This window comes from Aphelocoma coerulescens, chromosome 4 (assembly GCF_041296385.1).
Source record: "Aphelocoma coerulescens isolate FSJ_1873_10779 chromosome 4, UR_Acoe_1.0, whole genome shotgun sequence".
Taxonomy (NCBI): Eukaryota; Metazoa; Chordata; class Aves; order Passeriformes; family Corvidae; genus Aphelocoma; species Aphelocoma coerulescens.
The window spans coordinates 5,030,620-5,050,700 of NC_091017.1; the positions used below are offsets into that span (position 1 = coordinate 5,030,620).

The 20,081-nt window shown below is 40.0% G+C and overlaps 1 protein-coding gene across 3 annotated transcripts in view; it reads right to left on the bottom strand.

The window, feature by feature from the left end:
• The window catches only part of TRPC3 (transient receptor potential cation channel subfamily C member 3), a 34,985-nt gene that overhangs the window by 12,247 nt on the left and 2,657 nt on the right, over positions 1–20,081 (bottom strand). For all 3 annotated transcript variants that reach the window (XM_069012595.1, XM_069012594.1, XM_069012593.1), the window contains exons 2-3: positions 12,631–13,402; positions 4,322–4,507 (exon numbers count right to left, since the gene is read on the bottom strand). In XM_069012595.1, coding sequence (XP_068868696.1) covers positions 4,322–4,507; positions 12,631–13,371 — 927 coding nt within the window. In that variant the 5' untranslated portion in view covers positions 13,372–13,402. The remainder of the gene's footprint in view (positions 1–4,321; positions 4,508–12,630; positions 13,403–20,081) is intronic.

Here is a 20,081-nt window from a genome sequence, read left to right on the forward strand (position 1 = left end):
CAAGAGCATGTGGGACACCAGTTAAGTGCAAGGATGGACAGCCTGGTTTTCACAGCAGTTTGAAGAAATGTGGTAATACACTTGTCAATAACTAGTGAATCAGAATAAAGAAAGCTAGGTGTTTCACAAAAAAGGGTTTGAAAATAAATCTGATAACTGATAATTTGTGTTGGCTTAAGAGGGAGATTTGCTATCAGTTGGTTATGCTCTGGAGAAAAGAATAAAAATACTGTAAACCTTGGATACCCATTTTATTATCCCTTGTACTCTGCAGAGATCATTATGTACTACATATACTGTTGTTTGCCAGGGCTTTCTTGCAAAACTCTATTAATATTCCAAATCTCATTAAAAAGTGCATAGAGTAGTACAGCAGGACAGACTTCTTAAATAAAATCAAATTAAATCATTGGCAATGAAAACAGGGAACCTTAAACCTCTCAAGAAGAGCAACCTGAAACTGCTGCATGAAATTTAGAAAGGGAGAAAATCTTCATACTTTAATCTGCTTTGCTGTAAAATTAAAGTCCCTAAGCATTTTGGTGTGTGATGCATTAAGCAGTTAGTTCACATATTAATGCAGTTTGTACATAAAGTGGAGTGTCCAAGAGAAATAAATAAAGAGGTTGTAAAAAAGTCTTTTAAGAAATTAATGTTGACTCAAACTGCTTCTGTTCTTTTTATTAGGCTGTCATCTTTGAAGCTTATGCACCATAAAAACTGCCAGCCTGGCCCATTTGAGAAGAGGAGATTGGGTTTTTGTGTGTTTGTGCATTCTGACATATGCCCCCAGCCTCTTCTTTTGCTAAGATAAATTTCATTGTCAACTCAGGACATCAAAGGGACAAATCCCGCAGCAGATTAGCTGTGGACAAAGGCAGGAAAGTAAATAATTATTTCAAATTACAAAGACATTTTTAAAATCAGGCTTAAAACTGTAGGGAAGAGGAGAGAAGAAACACCCACATCATTCCTTCTGTTACCACAGGGAATGGGAAGAAACAGTAAAGGAACAGCTTTAAGGAAGTTTACCCAGGGCTGGGAATCAGCCCACGGGCCCTGTGGCACCTCATCCAGAGCTCTGTGCTGGTTTATTCCCCTGGTCTATCAACATTTTGATCTGACACTAAGAGGAGATCTGCTATAATTAAAAAAAAAAAAAAAAACAGGAAGATTTAGTGAATAAGATGCCAAGGGTTATGGGCAAGTTCTTCTCTGGCAGTGAGTCTAAAGGCTCTTGAGAGGATCTTAGCAACTTATTTAACTGCTGGCAACTGCACAATGTGCACCACTTCCAAGCCCTTGGAGCAAGTTGTGTCACTTCTCATCCATAAAAGCTCTGAAATTCATCCCTCCTCTCTCAGTCTTTACTGAAATACTTCAACTTATGATTGTGTTGGTTTTATTTTCAGCAACTTTAACATACTGCCCACCCCTGCTGGGTGTGTGTCTGTGTTACCTGTATTTGCCTGCAGCTTCATCTCCTCTAAGGACAGTAAGTTCACATCACATTTTACCTACTGCTCACAACATCCTACAGCCTTGTTCTTCCTGCATTTCTCCTCTCATTCTGTTTTCCATGCAGTTTCTTACTTTTCATTACATATGTTGAATTTATTATCACACATACCTAATACTTGCAGCTCCAGTCCTAACTCAAGTGAACAAAAATGCATGAGAACAGTATCTGGTCACTAAAAGAAAAAACATGCCAATTTTAATGTAGCTGCTTTTCCAAGCATAATTGACGGTAACACTTCTGATGTTTTCAGTTTCATGACTGTGAACCAAGTCATCAGTATGTAAATATTTTTCTGTATGACTCAGAGTGATTATGTTATTTATTTCTACCATCATAATGGCTGGGTTTAGATGGAGCAAGAACAGATCCTGGCACACTCTGATACACAAGCACACAACATACAAAGAGAATTTTGCATCTTCTTTCTTGTCTACCAATTCAAAACTTCAGGGTTTGAAAATTAACTCCTGTGATTTTATTCCAGCTCTTATTGATTTCACTTGGAAATTCCATCCTGATTTTTGTCTCAGCAAGAACTACATATTAGTTGGCCCAAAGTCGGCTCTTCTCTGGAATTTTGTTGGCCATCTAAAGACAGAGTTGAGACACAAAACTGAAAGCACTACTACAGCAGTAACTCAGCATACAGAGCAAGATTAATTCCTTCTTTATGTTTTGGTTTTTTTCCTTAATTCCCTTAGTCCTTCAGTTTTGGGGATGCAGTTTCAGTCTGAACCTCAGCTTCAAAATCACATCATGTTTAAAAGATGGGCTCCACTTCGGTGCAGTACCTAGGGCATTAAGTGCAAGAGTTTCTTTACTAATAGAATTAAAAACTCCTCCCTAGCAGTGAAGTTCTGAACACGTTTGGTACTTGTCACATATTTTTTCCTGCCTCTCCTTCCTCTGGAAAGGGCATACAGCTCATTAACTATTTCATGGACCGGCAGCTCTGTTTGACTGCACTGACTACACAGGGAACTGACCTTGATGGACCTGACCTGGAAGCACAGCTAGAAATATGGAAAGCTAAGGAAATAGGCCACATCCTTTTCTGCTTCCTATAGTTAGAAGGTTGAAATAACTCCATGTGGAGTTCCCACATCTGAATCTGTTCCAGTCAGGATATCACTAGAATCTGTCACAGGTCTGACAGAGCAAATCCCAGCATTGAAGGACCACCATGGCAGAGACATTTCCATCCTTGCCATGCCCTGTGTAATGGCCACTTACAGGGAAATGCACATGTATGAATATGGTAACAACTCTGCACCATCTATTTCCTCTCAACAAGATCATTACTCTTGTAGGTTCTGAACTGTTTGTCATGAACTGGAGCTAGCTCTCTGAGTTTCTCTCTTGCAAGAGAAGAGAAGAAGTTTGCTATGAGGAATTCTCTCTTCTTTTTTTGCACTATTTAGATTTCTGTTATTCTTAACAGATCTGTGTGGCCCTTTGCTCAGCAGTGAATTTCACCAGTGACAAGAAACTCATAAAAGAAAACCACAGCCTTCAGCATGAAAGCTGAGTCACAAGTCTCAACAAAGTTTTGGTACACATTAAACTGCAATAGCATAAAGAATGTATATGATATTTAGACACTAGAGCATGCTTATGCACTTCGATTTCTTCCCCCTGTTCCATTCTTTTAAATTAATTTAATGCCTGTATATATTTACCTTGATTTATTTGTAATTAATATGCATTTATCTGCTGTAGACCAGTTCTCTACTGGAAATGATGATTTGCTGCTTGGGATCTGTGTTTACAATTTTTGTGATCAATCTTTTGGGGCCATCATAAACACCAGCAATCCTCAGTTGTTCTGGCAGGGTGCTTACAATTCGTTTTATATGGCAGATTGGCTCAAGAGGTGGTCACAGAACACAGGGTTATTTATTCTGAGAGACACAAGGCTCCTTGTGGAGATGATGAAACTACAATGGCTGTAAGGAATGGAAGTGATACTAATCACGTAAATAGGTAGCTGTAAATAATACATAGGCACTGCTGTATTTCCTGGCTCCTCTCACAACAGGACACAGTATTAATTATTTTGTGTGCTAGGCTAGTGTGGGATCTTGAGGAGAACAACACAGCAATACAATAAAAACTGCAACTAAAGAATATGTATTTATGTCAAATATGTGATGCACAGCTCTGTTTTCCAACGCTTAACATCAATTCACAAAATACAAACTACTTTGAGAGAGGCATCCACTGAAAATACTTGCCAAAACACCAATAAACACAGCTACAAAGATGAAGAACTGAAATGAATTGATCAAGCAGCCACAGGTATATTCCACGCATTTCCAGGGCTGAGTTATAAAATATTTTTTAAAGGAACAAACACAGTAAATCATGTGGAATTTCTCACTATGACACACAGTTGCAGATGAGCTACTTATGGGTTGAAACCAGCACTTTCACCAACACAGCCTTCTCTTTGGATTAGGTATTATGACATTGACTGACAGGAAGAGGCAGCCCGAGTGTCACTGAGTGAAAATCTGGCTCCACGGAAATACCTTTTGGGTTAATCAGGAGAAGGATCTGACCAACTGTGCAAAGCCTTCTAGCACATCTGATTTATGTCATTAAAATCTCCTGCCACTTCTCAGCAGTGGGAAGTAGATTAAACTAAACTCCTTCATAGTCCCCTTCTGCCTTGTGAGAAAGTCTTGATTACTCACACCATGTCTCAGTTGTGCATCTGACCACGGGTTCACAACACCTGCAGAAGGAGGAGGTGGCACTGCCCTCCCACCACAGTGTCTGCGAGCTGTGAGGAGTTACCTTTTTGACTTCGTACTTAATGGCCAGCTTCACACGGCTCAGTGACGCTCGGTGTCTCTGCGCTTCCACCGGCTCCGCGTTCAAATCCCCGTTCAGAATGGCCTCCACCTCTTCCGAGTCCCGGCACAGATCCAGGACACCAACCACGAAGTCCTTGCACTGCATGGACAGCTTGCGATAGTCATTCTGGAACAGAAGGGGTACAGAAAACGGCCCGTGACAAACGTGCTTGAGGGTCAATGGTGAGGGAAAAAGGACTCGTATAAGTTGCTAAAAATGAAGTGTTTAAATTTTACTGTGTTAAGTTAGGAGTGTATCAGACATTACAGAATTTTTGTACAGCGGAATCGTTCATTCTCTGACACAAGATGAACACCTAACAGCAGCTGTTTAACAGAGCATGGGAACATGACATAGTAGTGGGATGAAAACAACCTGGATGGGCAACAAGGGGCAGCTGAAAATATAAGAATTGCACAAACAAAGCAGGACCAGCACTATCAAAAAGTAACCTCACTCTTGTAAAAACTTTGCGGATAACTAATGAAATAATTGCCTCCCAGGCTACAAATATATTTCAGCTCTTTCTACACTGCTAAAGTGGCTAATTACTCATTACTCTGATGTATACCAGATACATTTCCCTCTTTTTCCTTTCCTACCCTCTGCTTCCCACTTATCCTTGGAACCTCTCACACCCAACAATTGGTACAGTGGGTTACCAATGTAACTGCAGGACAAATTTGGACACCAATGTTGTGTGCAAAAATACCCCAAATTTCCCGTAAGTTAACACAGGAACCAGCTTCTTGAAAGGCCAGTTCAAAGATACCAGGCTCCTGGGTCATCTCTAAGAGACCTTTCCACTGTTAACACTGCTGAACTAACACAGACACACTTCTGAAAACCTGGATCCTTTTCTGTAAGAGCTCTGTCCACCTTTCCCTTCCTGCCCTTCATTTCCACCTGTAACATTCTGTTTATGACTATTACTTTTATCTCCATCCTGTTTGCTCTCACTCCATCAAGCTTTCTCTTCCATTATTGCTGAAATCAACAGCTCTGCTGGTGTTACCTTCTGAAAGCACACAAAGCACCCACTTGGTTTTTTGTTATTAAAAACATCCCCTTCCTTCAAGTCAGATTCTTTTCAGAACTAGTCTTGACTCTCTATCTTTCCTCAGCCTCCTTCAACCCTTTAACACTCAACACAGTTTATGTCCTATCTTTGAGGTGCTACCTTTAAACATCTCAGTTGCTCAATATACGTCATCAAATATTTGCAACTCTGTAATCTCCTTCCTCCTCTGACAAAACATTTGTGGCTACATTTCAGAATTTTTAGCTAACTTTGTAAAGCATGAATGTCTGAAACTTTGTTTGTACTTTTGTTTATACTTGTAAATGTCTTCCACCACCTCTGTGACATTGCCTATAAACTCTTATCTCGATCTCTGCTTCAGCAGATACCTTGGTCTTCATTTTTGTATCCATGTCCTCTCAGACAGATTTCTAGATCTGAGATTTCATATCTGAGATGTGCCCTCTGATTTCCTCACATGAGGCTATAGCTGGAGGAGGAAACTTGACTGAATCTGCCAATTTTACCTTCAGTGCCCATCTAGAAACAGCACAGCCACCATTTTCAATTACTCCACAGCTTTTCTACACTTTTTTTTCTCCGCACCAGGCCACCAAAACTTTAAATTGAGCCCTCTGACTATCCATTTTTGTGTGGTTTACTGTTCATTTACAGACACTGCCTTTTCAAAATCACTTTTTGAGGTTACAGATTTTCCCTCAGAGGTGCCTGTCTTCTCAAAAATGCTTCCTTACTGCTTCTGCTCTCATAATTTTCTCATTTAATTTCTTTTTTTTTTCTGAAACACTCACTTCTTCCTCCTTTCCTAAGTAATTTTACCTCCTTGCACTGGTAGTTCCGCTAAATTTTCAACTTAGCATCTATATAATGGGACAGAGAAACTAATGTGCTGCTCTCAGTAGTTTCAAATTATTTTGGGAAATGATGGGAAAAGAGGCTGCATCGGGTAAGTGCAAGAACCAGCCATCAATCCCATAGGTCAGATTCAGATATGAATCAAAATGAAATAGTACTGGAGACAAATAAATGCTACTAGAAGTTGTGTTATTACACAAGACTAACATCCCAGATACAGACTTGGAAACAACCAGTCCTAATCATGGACCTTAAACAGGATCCTGTTATTTCCTTTGGTCATAGAGGACAAATTAATTCAGTTGTCAGTGAACCAACAGGATGTAAGGTTATTTTAGATTTGTTTTTGGTAACCAAGGAGAACAGGACAGAAGAGCCAATTATAAAAGTAATACTGGGATGCGTGGTTAAATTCAGTGAAGGGATAAGCAAGCTTATGTATGACCAAGATTTAGGACTTTGAGAAAAGGCAAAGTCTCATAAAAAAGTTAATCAAGGGAGTGAAATATACTTGCAAGCATGGAGGTCTGAATGCAGATAAAGCTTTTAAGTGAAATGTGATTAGATCTCAGACACTACAAAAATAAAAACCTGGCAAAGGAAGACTCCAGGATGGTGGCTAGAATAGCAGCAGTCAAAAAAAAAACAAAAACCAAACCAACAAAACAACAAAGAGGAACAGTCTTTCATGACAGCCTAGTCAAGAAAGAGCTTCATCACAGAGGCCAAACTGTAAGTATAAGCTGCTAGAATTCAGGTTATGGACAATATTAAGCAAAACACAGAGGTAAGACAATGTAAAAAGAAGATGGGGATTTTATTCACTGAAAACCAAGGAGTGACTGAAGACAATCTAATAAAGCTAAAAACAATACCATGCCTTCAGTTTACTCAAGTCCTATGTTGTTTATATTGTTTCCACAACAGAGTTCTTACATATCTGTGAGAGCTCGAACACTCTTCCTCAAGATCCCATTTCAAGCAAGAGTTGCTCAGACACTTCACTACAGCTAAAGGAAGTATTTACTAAAGGAGATGGCTGAGCAAAAACCATGCTAATCATCAGGCACGGCTTAACATTAATTCAACAGGAATAAGACTGATAATCAACTTTTCACTAACAATTCAAAGTAGCTGTAAATACGCTATTCAAAGTGCATGGGAGGATACGCTTACTGCAGTGACTTCAGTAATAACACAGCGTAACTGAAAGAGAAACTACATTCTTTCTCCCCTGAATTTGCAGGCACTTTTAACTTTAACAAGAAAAAAAGGAAGTATTTGTTTTACTATTATTCATACCTAACCTACAGTCAAAAGTAGTATCTTATTAAGGTTTAATAAAGTTTAGTTTAGATGGTTTTGTATTATTCAAGTGGTTTATGACATAACACAACCCAAATTTTGTCCTTTTATTAATGAACATGGGCTGTCTAGTTGCAGGGAGAGGCTTCAATTACAAGTGTTTTCTCATTCTTTTGCTAATTGTGAGGAAATAGAAGAAGAAACAGTGGATTTCTAATAGGAAATAACAAGAGTTATTTCCATGCATTGCATGTTTGCCTACTACACAGGAGTTACCCAGATTTCTTCTAATTACAGTAGAATAACAGTAGGAACATGAATAACATGTTTCTTCATTGGTAGATACACCACTTGCTTATAAAAGTTATGCTTATTGCCAGGTAAGACTAATGATATAATGGATGAGGTTTTATTCTGTCAAATTTAAGGATTAAATACAGCCTACATTACTCACAGATGCTGTTATGAGAACGGAAAACCAGTATGTGCATTCTTAAAATCCCACTCTGGCTTTGAATCTTACAGCAGGAAAACTTGTCAGATTTCCCTCTCCAGGTCTTTATTTACCTACGTATTAGCAAATCAAATTTATCCCAGCCTATGTGATTGCTTTACAGAATTAAACAGACAAACACTACCCGATTCTCAAACAACCTTCTACCTCTAGGGTGTTGTGTGAATATCAGAAATCTCAGTCTGTGGTCCCAGTCATCCAAATCACCTCTGCTCACTCCTGAGAACATACAAATGAAGCCACCAGATCACCACTAACAGTTGCACAAGCATCTTTGTAACATCAAAAAAATATCAGCCTACACCCCGTGTTTCCCAGGTTCTGCAGCTGACTCCAACACATACAGGGCAACCGATGATGACTGGAATTGCAAAGCTGGGTCTCACAAGCAGTTTCGGAGGACTCTGGCACACATCAGCAGCTGGATCTCAGCCTGCCCAACTGTGTGTGTTCTGTTCTCACTCATAATGTCAAGCACTGTCTTGTGAATTATTCTAGAATCTTTACAAAGAACATAATGGTCTGTGTGCACAGAACGAAGCACATGAACAGAAAACCTTTGGCTGATTTCACACAAGATTTGCAAAGGAACCACTGCAAAGGAAATTTATACTGAGCAGTCACATGCAGTCCAACAAAATGCAGGGATCTGTGTCTGTTACAGGAGCCACACTCCTGTAAGCAGTTCACGAGTGCTCCCAAATGCATAAGTAGTTCACACTCGTAATACTGGATTAGAAATTTATCTGGAATATTATCTGGTAGATGGCCACTTTGAAATCACACACATGGTGAGTGTGCACATGTAACTGTATATGCAAATCAGGCACATAATTGCACTAATGATTATGGATCTGGGCCCTCTCCTTTCAAAAGCTGAGCCTAAACCTAGATTAAGCTTGAACACTCTTTGTTAGTTCAGCTGAGATAACACTATGTAAATTTACTTGGAACACTGACAGATTCCGCTTTTAGATGCACGTCCACATCTTCCGTTGGTTTAGTAGGAGCTTTCAGCAAAACTGGGAACAGGGATTTATCCTATAGAAGGCAGGAACACAACCTTTTTGACCCTTACCAGTGCAATTTCAGCTGGGAGAACTGAGCTTGATTACACAGGCCAGTATTTAGCTGAAAGCTGGTGTAAAGAGATAATCACGGGGCTTTTTAGCTACCTTGTCCTCTCTCTTCCTATGGTGACTCCAAAGGAAAGTTCCATCGGCTGTTCTGACTGCCAGAAATCCTCCCTTCCCTAGGCAGTTACAGCCCTAAAGCTCTCAGGGAGGAGGGTGAATATCAATTAACTTTAGGAACCCAGAGCAGCCGCAGTGGCCAGGATCTGCTAAAAATAGGAGAACAGGAAAACACAAAAATTGGGAATATTTGTATTGCAAAATATTTTGTGGTGCTACTGGACAGGAAAAGATAATTCTCCAACTCTTGTAATGATCACTTATTTACACTAAGACAAGATACGGTTCCAGTTTTTACAATTTGGTAGCAGTCTTGGCTGAGATCAAACTGAAATTTCTGATGTCATCTGAAATCCTGCAGGCAATCCCTGGAATTAGGAAACTAGCGGGACTAGGATTACAAGTAAAGTAAGAGAAATACTGTACTCCCTGCCCTGGCCATGAGAGAATTGAATAGAAGAATACAAGAGGATGAAAAGATCAAAAAGGAGTAAAAGTGTCAAGAAGAAATAAATAAAATAGATGAAGAAGAGTAAAAGAACAAACAGCAGGTTGAAATAAGGATTTCACAAGCAGAAGTAAGGAAGCTTGAAGATTAAAGGAGTACAGTGAAATGGTCTTTAGGGCTCCAGTTTCCTCATCTATTTTTATTAATTTTCAGTACTTTTTTTGGCTGTATTGCATCTTCCAAGAAAAATCAAGGTTCTGTGATTTCTTTGAATCTTTTCTCCTTACTTCTAAAAGGAAAATAAAACAAAACCCTAAAAATCATTAACCAGGTTTTTAACTAGTGTAATTAACCAGGTTATCTTGAGGAACTGTCTGTCATGAATGAATGTCCTAAGTCACCTTCCCACATTTCTAATTTGCTTGTGCAAACCCTGGTTTGTGCATTAGAATTGCTTAGTGTAAATGGTAAGCAAGAGGTGCAGACTGGACTTTGTATATGCAATGGACATTAAGATCAATTTAACAAGCATTTACCAGGAAACTTGGCCCTCAGGTGTTTTTAAACAGGTTCAACCTATGTTCTTTCTCTGTGGGAAAACCATACAGAACAGTATATTCTGTAGGAGTGCTCTGCATCTGGAAGCAGAGCATGCACAGGAAACGTTAATATTCCATGGATACTGAGAATAAATCATGATTTAAACAGATTTGTCCAATTTTTTTTGTTGTGAGAGAGATGAAGTATTTTCCCCATTTTTCTTCACACTGAAGCAATTCTGCTCAGTGCTGTGCTACAGATTGAATTTGAGTGGAATACTTGAGCATTTCCAGTGATGATCCTAGAGGAGAGTGCAGCAGAAGTCTGCAGGAATGCAAATGCTGGATTAGAAGCCTTCTCCTCTGGGATGTGACAAAGCACACAAGTTATCAGCCAAACACATTCAGATGACACATCTATAGGAAAGAAAGCACTGAAAAGACAGTTATGGATGGGAGGGACTCCAGGAAAACACTCAGCTCTCCTACCAGGCTTGATAGAAACAGAAGGAAAAAAAAAAGAGATGTGACATCAATGAGGAGAGTAATTATTTCACTGGAATGCTTTGACATTCATGAGAAGCTGGAATTTCCATGCCAGCAAGGAGTCAGGAACAATTTTTACTGTAGGTGCCAAAACTGAATCATCTGATATACCTGGCAAGGTTAGTAGCAATGTAAGTGCTATCCAATAATACTGAAATCTGTGAAAACAGTGAATTTCTCAGGGTTTTAGACATCCCAAAATAGCAGGGAATTACCATTTTAAAAACTGAAATAATTTTTTTAAGTTCTGGTTTGAAATGAGAAGCCCAGTCAAAGAACTTCACCTCTTCTTCTCCAAAATTTCAAGCTACATTTTTTTCTGATGCAATTTGTATGCATGGTATTAGTACCTGTGAGATGGGAGTCTCCCATGGATTTCTATTTCCACTGTAATTTTTCTATGCAGTTCTAATCATCTACATCCTTGCCTAACAAAAACACAAAGTAGCTTGCCCTAATTTAGCTTTTGGTGGCAGGGTACCTTTTCATCTGAGGAAAAAGAAAAATCTGACATTTTTCCCTGAATAAATTCATCGAGGAAGTATTCAATTAATTTGCCGGATTACACAATACACAGCATGGTATGAGCGAGTTCCTTCAGCAAAGAAAGGAGAGGAAAGGTTTAAACTGACTTTTACACTTCGTTAATGTGTGTTATAATATATTAATCCTCCTCACCACCAAACCGTTCTTTTTAAATTATATTTTAACCCACTCAGCCATATCTGGAGCTATTCTTTCTCAGGAGTCTAAAAAGATTTCTTCCTCTTCTGTTAAATTTCACTTTATTAATTTCTCCCTGTATTTTTCCATGTTGTTGTATATTCTGAGTACTCCACAGGGTAAGCACTGCTTGCTGTTGTTTGGAGAGGTTAATGCATTTTTGTCTCTCTCAGATCATTTTTGAAGATATGAACAAGCAAGTGGTACCCAACACTGGCCTTGCAGAACCCCAATAAATTTGCTGTTACATGCAGAGACAATGCTGTGAATATCACTACTCACTGAGAACAATCTGTCATTTCCCAAGCCGAGCTTTCCTCTTTACAAGCAGTCTACTGGGGTTTGATTTTTTATGGGGTTTGGCTGCAGGGGGAGAAGGGTGGACAAGAGGAAAGGCAGCTGTTATGGTCCTTTCCAAGGTATCCAACAGAGCTGAAAAATCATTAAAAAAAGCAGTGGGCACCAGTTAACTAAGCCATTAATTGTCTGATGGAGAAGCTGAAATATATCAAGAAGTCAGGGCACTGACATACGAAACCAGATACAGCTGAAAACCAGGTAAGAGGACCAACATCTGTAATAAGTTTAACAGCTGGTTTTGAACATGTGACATTCCTAAAAGGTGTGTCAAAAAAAACCTGCTTTGGGTATTCTTAACAATTTGGAGACATCGGTCAAATTAGTACAAATTAAAAAGAGGGAATAAGGTCAGTGCTGCAGTACCTCAAGAACAGCACAATGTTTCTGCTTTTTGCACTCATATTACTCAGCATTTATAACTAAGAACAATCCTTGTGTGCTGCAGCAACCAGAATTGTTTTCCATCTACTGAAAGGTTATCAGAACGCACACTTTTTCCAGTTGCCAATTTTTTTCTGAACACAGCAGGTCCAAAAGCAATTTCATTCTATTAAAAATTCCTTTTAAAGGCTTATGTATCAAGAACAAAAGAGACAATAAGATGAGAGTATTTGTAATTGAAAAAGTAAAGGCACAGGGAATCATTTCAGCATCTAAGGACAACATGAAGTAGCAGCAACTTTAAAACAATAACAAAGACAGAGAACCACAAAAACACCATTACCTTGAATTCTTTTTCAATGTTGGCCAACTTGGCAAGTTCATTGCTGAGTTCTAGAGCAGTGAGCACTGGATCTTCACTGGACAGGGACAGATAAGCCGGACTGGCCAGTCCTTTGTACGCGTTTATTCTTGACCTAGAGTGACTGAAAGAATCATGTTTTTGCTTCTCTGTACAGTCATTACATTTGCAGAAATAATCATGAGGTCTTTCTATCCTTGCTCCTTTCATCAACAGCATGTGCACGACTTCGTATTTTTGGCAGTGGGCAGCTAAAATTATGGGAGTGATGTCTGGAGAAAAGCGGGTACCGTCTTCGTCATAGGAATAAAAATCATCATCCTGGAGCTCCTGCTCACAAGGGCTCAGAGTCAGTCGCTTATTTACTGAAAACCCAGGATGATTCAAAATTGCTTCCACTATCCTAATGTAACCCTTGCTGATTGCAAGCAGCAGGGCATCTCCAATCCGTGCCAAGTTCTCTTTTTTTAACAGAAGTTCTGTCACTTCCAAATGTTCGTTCCCTACAGCAAGCTGCAAGGCGTTTTGGCCCATGTAGTCAACGCAGTTGACATTCAGTGTCTTTGACTCCTCCAGCATTTTGCGCACCACAGGGATGTTCCCGTACTCGGCAGCATCCAGGAATCGCTCCTCCTCGGCCGTCAGGCTCGTGCCCCTGTTGTTGAACATGAAGGCAGGGCCCCTAATGGCCTGTCGCCTTCCCTTCTCCCTCATCATGGTCATACGCCTCAGAGACGGACTCTCTTCGATGTACCTAAGGAGAAAGCAAGGAAAAGGTAACATATTTTCACTATGGTGGTAATTTGTAACTTCCAATGCTGTGGCCAAACCAATTTATTTTGTCCCTTGTCCTTTGCCCCTCTACTGACAAGCAGTATCCTGCATTGGGATCACTCTTGCTTGTCTGCAATCTAAAGGCACTCACAGGCCCAGTGCCTCAGGCCATTGCTGTTCTCTTAGCATGGTCAAGATTTATTAACATTTTTTCAATCTTTTTTAAGACACCAGCCCTCTTTAGAAATCCCTGCCAGCTCACTTAGCACATATATAAAATGAAAACATATCTGCTGTTCTACTTTCAGTAGTAATTAATTATTATCCACCACAGGCATTCAAGCTGATGGTGTAAGTAAGGCAATACTTAATGCTTACCATGTTGTAGATCACATAAGAGTGAGGTGAAAGCACATTTTCTTCAGGATGTCTTGCCAAGCAACACATGGTGAAGCCTGAACTCACAGCTTCTCGTGTTACTACTAGAAATGTTAAACCTGGAAGCTTCTACTCACAAGTCACTTTGGTCAAATTATAAATTTTTGAAAAACGATAGTACATGCACATTCAGCAGACTTTCTGCAACTAAACTGCTCACATGTTCCAGACACCAGGAGTCACCCAGTATAGACTGGGATCAGCTCTCACTTCAGTGGACTCCTGCAATGCTGTGGGTTATGTTGGGCCTGTTTCTACACCTACCATTTCAGGAGCTGAGAGGGTCTGTGTATACATTCTTGTACCACAATTAAAAAAAATGGGAAAGTCAAAGAGTTAATGAATGAAAATTTGGATAACAGGCTGCACTAGAAAAAGCAATCCTGGGTGTAGGAAAGTGAGATGTTTTAAAGGAGACTGAGAACCAGGGAACCTGTGAACTCTCCACAGAAACCAGTTGCAAAAGCAGAAAGAAGGAGAAAAGTGAAGGGTAACAGGTGAAAAGAATGGGTGAGCAAGCTAATTTGGCAAACACAGAAACTGGAATTATGAACCAGTGGATGTACTGGCTAAGAGAACAGGCAGATTGGATGCTGAGCTGGATCTAGCAAGGTAAGGAAACTAGAGAGGGGCGAGGAGGTTCAGAGCAGCGAGACTGGATAGAAATTGCAAAGAAAACGGAGCTGGGATGAGAGGTGGAGGAACAGACACTGCCTAGCTGGGGAAAACAACAGCAGGAGACAACTGCATGGCAAAGTCTGAAACAACAGAATGGATGGGATCAGGCTGAAGTGCTCACAGCTGGTGGAAGAACAGAAGCATTTGTGCCTGCCAGAGCAGAGGCCAAAGGCCTGAAAAGGTACTCGCGGTACCCTAACCTTCCTTCAGCATCATCTGAAAATAAACATGAAACCAATCTCCCTCTCCTTTTCTAGCCCAGCTTGATATTGAGAAAGGCTGCTATCAGTTAATCCAGTAGCTCAAGGGATAGAGATCACTTGAGATGATTTGATGGGCATGGAGACACCAAGTGCTGCTGATAAACAATATGATTTAATGGAGGGTGTGCTTTGAATACATATAACACACTATATATATATCTCTCTATATATATATACACACTACATAGAGATAAAGAGGTCTTTTAAGTTCCAAATTTGTTTCTTAGGTCCTACGTGCCTCTGTTCCTCATCTTTTGAAAAAGAACAGTTGGCTCCCATCTTACAGGAGCATTGTGAAAATTAATTTTTTTCACTTTGCTGAAAATCTCAGACACAGGAGTAAAAGGCTAGACAGAAAAACTGAAGAGGAAATTAATCCTTCTACCCTCAGTGCATTAAAAGAGATGTGAGTCCATGTAATGAATGCCAAGGGCAAACCAAAATATTAAACAGCCCTTTTTAAGCAAACCCTGTCAGTCTGCAAAAAGGACAGAACCAAGGGAAAAATGCCACATGCACTTTTGGGCACGGAAGGCTCTGCATTAAAGTGGACACAGTGGCATGGGCACCTCCAAAAGCTAAATATCCAAATTGGTGCAGGTTCAAATCCACAGACAGAGAAACAGCCTCCTAAGTGCCTGTGGGGGTTGCTTTCTGCGCGCGTGATGTTGCAACAATGAGCTTTGCTATATTACCGCTGCACAAAATACAACTGCTGCCATCACCGGATGCAGCACTGTCAGCCCTAAGAGTTTTCACTGGGCATAACTAATTCCATTCAGGTTGTAAGGATATGCAAGGATATGCCTGCCCTTCCAGCTATCTGCATCAGTTGTAATAAATTCAGCAAAATGTAAAATCTTAATCGCTTTATCACAGCTACAAACATCCTGAAACCCAGTTCAAGCCCTGAGCATTTCAGCTAACACAAATGGGCAGCTCAGTTGCACATCAAGTGATACTCATTAGCAAGGGCAGGTCTCTCCTGGGATGAAGCATTTGGTCTTTCTACCTTTTTATCTGTGGCTGGCATTTCTGGAATACCTGAAATAGCCTGAGTGGCACTGCAGTATAAGGAATGCTAACTACTATTTACTTTTTGAAAGATGTGGCAAAACTGCTTTGGCAAACATGACACGATCCATTCTTTCTTTTTTCATTTCTGTACCGCTTTTTTTAAACCTATAAAAAAGGCTGCATAACAGAGAGGATTTGTAACTCTGTTAAACACAGAATTGATTTAATGTCTTAAACCTCAGGCATATTTCCCACTTAGGAGTACTCAGAAATAAAGATTTGAGCCCGGAGTGCACATTGTGAACAGCCACAGTGAGCTGCTATCTTATTCCCCAACAAAATCGGAAGTAAAACCAGATACACTGTCTTCTCATAGTTTCTTTTTAAACAAGACCTTACTGCCTTCTGTGCTGTTACACTTCCATTCCTCCTCCACATCCAAAACTACACAGGAACAGAAATGTAGTGTTTACTGTAATGTTAGCAAGAAAAAAAATATAGCTATTAAAAATGTAACAAAGACAAAACAAATTGACTCATGCTGACTTCTTGCTTTAAGAAGACTCTAAACCGCCACTTTGAATCTCATTTATCTTTTATGAAATACACAATACATTTGTCCTTATATATTCCATTTAACTTTTCAGCGTATTTTGAAAGGTGACATTTATTTTCATTTTATCTATCTTCCATTTAAAACCCACTATCTGGGTGATCACTGAGGTGATTCATCTGACTTCCGTAGAGAGACACATGTCCTTTCAAAAGTGTCCTTTCAAGAGTGTCTTCGTAATAAGGAAGATATCCTTAACTGTAAACCTTGTGACAGAAATGATGTATCTGAAGTGACTGCAATACCTTCTCAAAATAAAGATGCACGATGCTTGGTGTTTTAATGACTAAAATATTGTCAAGACATCCCCAAATAAATGAAAAGCAAAAAATCTTGTGCAGCACCAGAGGGCCATAAGGCTGTTGTGTTCATCCACATCTCTCCCCTCTTTTCTTCCACTTTTCCCTCAGCAAATTCAAAGACCTTGAAGCCAGCATAGCTCTGGTCAGACTAGTGCATGCAAGAAGAATCAGGTACACAGTCTCCTATTCCATTTTCTGCTTTCCTTTTCTTACATCTAATATTTGTAGCTATCCCAAAGTATGAATAAAATAGTTAGAATTTTAGTTTTAGGTGTTCGACCATTTTCAGCGTATTTTATATGTATTATGTGCTGTCTGAAATAATCAAACCAGCAAAATCTCAAGTTGCATCTCTCAACATCATTAGACTGGCTTAAAAATAGTATTAAAATAGAACTAAGTGTGGATTAATTGCTTGTGTTCTATTACCAAAGCCTCTGAAGCTCAGATACTCAACCCTGTCTCTGTAAGGTGCTGACAACCTACATTAAAAGATGGAAGGAGAGGTGGAAATCATGAGGCTCCTTTTCCCAACTGTTCCAAATAGTTGAAAGAACTCACACAAAAAAATATAAAGATATCTGTAGAATGCATGGCAAAAAACCTCACAAAAGCACCAAGTAGGAAAAATGCCCAATTATTCTGTATTAATTTGTCAGTAGAGATAAAGAAGGATGGAATGGGAGATCAGTCATGTTAACTGAAGCACACCTGTCCCACCACATCTGGACATGTTTCACTTGGCCCTGAGCCTGCTTCAGTTAAGCAGCTGTTTTGAGGAACTGAAAAACTTCACTGGAAAGAAGGAAGAACTTCAGGAACTGCACACCAACCTTCAGAATCATCCGTTCATCAGCTCTGCTTTGCAGCAGAACTCCCACATCAATGAGGCCAAGGCTCCCAAAGGAGCACATCCCCTTTCAACACCTTTACCCAGTGATAAATATCACAGGCTCTCAGAGCAATGCTATGTGCACCCTGAACAATTAACTGGTTCATTACATACCTGGTAAATAAGACACAAAAACCTATGCTACATTATAACATGTTTATGCTTATCTTAAATATTTTCATCTAAAATGTATGACCTTCGTATGGGAAATAAAAAATAAAAAATTCTGCTGAGCAATCAATGCTCATTTATCTCTTGTTTTCTGCACATATCGCATTTACTGTGACCTTACATCGCATCATATCCTTGCCTGGTCAAAGATATTCCTACAAGGAATGTACAAGGCAAGACATTTGAGCAGCACAGCAACTGCAAAGGGCTGGAGAAAGCACAGCAATCCCTCTGCTTCCACCACGGGCTGTTTCAATTACAGATTTCTACTCTGTCACTCTACCTCTCCCTTTTCATGTTCAATCTAGAACTGCAGCAGAAAAGACGCGTGGGACGAAGAGTTGACCCGAGAATTCCTTTTTCCTTATCCAGCTCATTATCTACAGCAATCCAAAAGATTTATAATCTTGTTTCTAAGTCTACTTTTTAACACTGCACACGGCATAAGCAATTTTAAAGAAAAGGAGAAACAGAGTTTTCATTCTGGGCCTTCCCAGATCCATAGAGCAATTTGTGCTGGAGAACAGGCTGTTACTCTCCCTGAACTATTACATGCAATAAAAGACGGCATCAACAATTTACAAGCAGTTTACCCCCTGCTAAACTACAGTACATTAGTGATCCTGATTCCGTTCTAGCCCTGAAAAGGAAATGCAGTCCAGTGGTAACAGACAGATCTGAGAAGTACATCATGCCAACAGCGTTTAAAAGCAGCAACACTGGAGTCAGCCGAGCAGGAGATGCAGATTGTGCCTCTTATTCTGCCAAAAGTCACCTCTGAGGTCCCAGTTTTAAAATTAAAGACTGGTAATTGCCTTACAAAAGTAAGTGCTCAGACATGCACATACATTAGAGCAGCATTGTAGCTAATGACTCCTGATACCTCTCAAACTAAATGATTTCAAAGATTTTATTTGTTGCTGTTATAGAAAAAGACAGTTCTTGCATGTGAGGAAGCAGCTCCTGGCTCTGAGCAGGGCCACAAGAAATGTTGGAGGGGCAACCCCCCAGCCCCACTGCCTCTCCCAAAGGAAGGCTTTCCCATCCCTCCAAGCTCTGCTACAGCCATGCGTCAGAATGGGACACTGGTAAGTTTGTTTCTTCACCACTAAAACCAGTGTCTCCTGTATGTATGTTTGGTCATGTTCCAAAAAAATTGGGAGTCCCTGCACCAAATCTGAAATGGATTAAATGAGAGCTTCCTTTTCCCTTCTGCAAGCTACTGCCTGGGCTTTCCAGAAGAGGGAGGCTGAACAGCAGAACATAAATGACGCCAGCTGCAAGATCTGACTGAGGTCTATACTCTCCCACTGGTCTGAAACAACATAATCCATCATCCAAAACGCCCTCATGTCATCTCACAGAAGTTCTAGCTCCAAACTGGAAAGATTTAGTCCAAAAAAACAGAAAAGAAATTACAATGAGATATCAGGAGGAGGTGTACACACACTTAGGGGATGAAACAAATTCCTGCCCCATAAACTACGCAAAGCTTTTTTTGACAATTACTCTTCACTAACTCCTCAAAGGAAAATACCAACCATCTGAATTCCTGTGGGAAAAAAAGGACTATATATTGATGGCAGGAGGGCACCTATACACACACAGAACAAGGCAAATATCTCACCAGGAAAGAAGCAAGTTAACAGGTTAACTTGCACCAACAAAGAATTTTAAAGCTCCTTTGAAACTTAGTCCTTTCTTTGTGTTCTGTCACTCCAGCCAGAAAACTATGCTGTGATTGTCAGAGAGACTCAGGAAGTCAGGTATCTGATGCCTACTACATTTAATTTACAGGTTTTGTCCACCTTTTTCCCACTGGGGCATAGAGTACCCTGTGAAACAAGTATTACATCCAGTCTGCAATCTTAGTAGGAATCTGAGGTTAATTACTTTTTTTCCAGCAATATTTGGCACAGGAGGGAGCCAGCTGTACACTGATAGGCACCTTGCACAGGCTGCTTTCAGAGATTTCAAAACCCAACAGTGTCTGCCTTCTTTTGTGCAAACTACTTCACATCTTCCTGCCTCTTTCCCCTCACACCTTGTGCTGAATATTTAGACTACAAATCCTTCCAGCCAAGGATTCTCACTCTGTGCCTGCTAAAGCCTGACCTGTGTCAATCTGAGTGCATCAGGAGCAAGCTGATACTCATCTTTACTTCACTAACATGCACAATGATTTTAGGCATTAGCACCAAACACACAATGTTACTCCAGGAGAAAAATCCCATTGCTATGCCAAGGGTGACCACAGGCACATAACAAGAAAAATACAGTTCTGG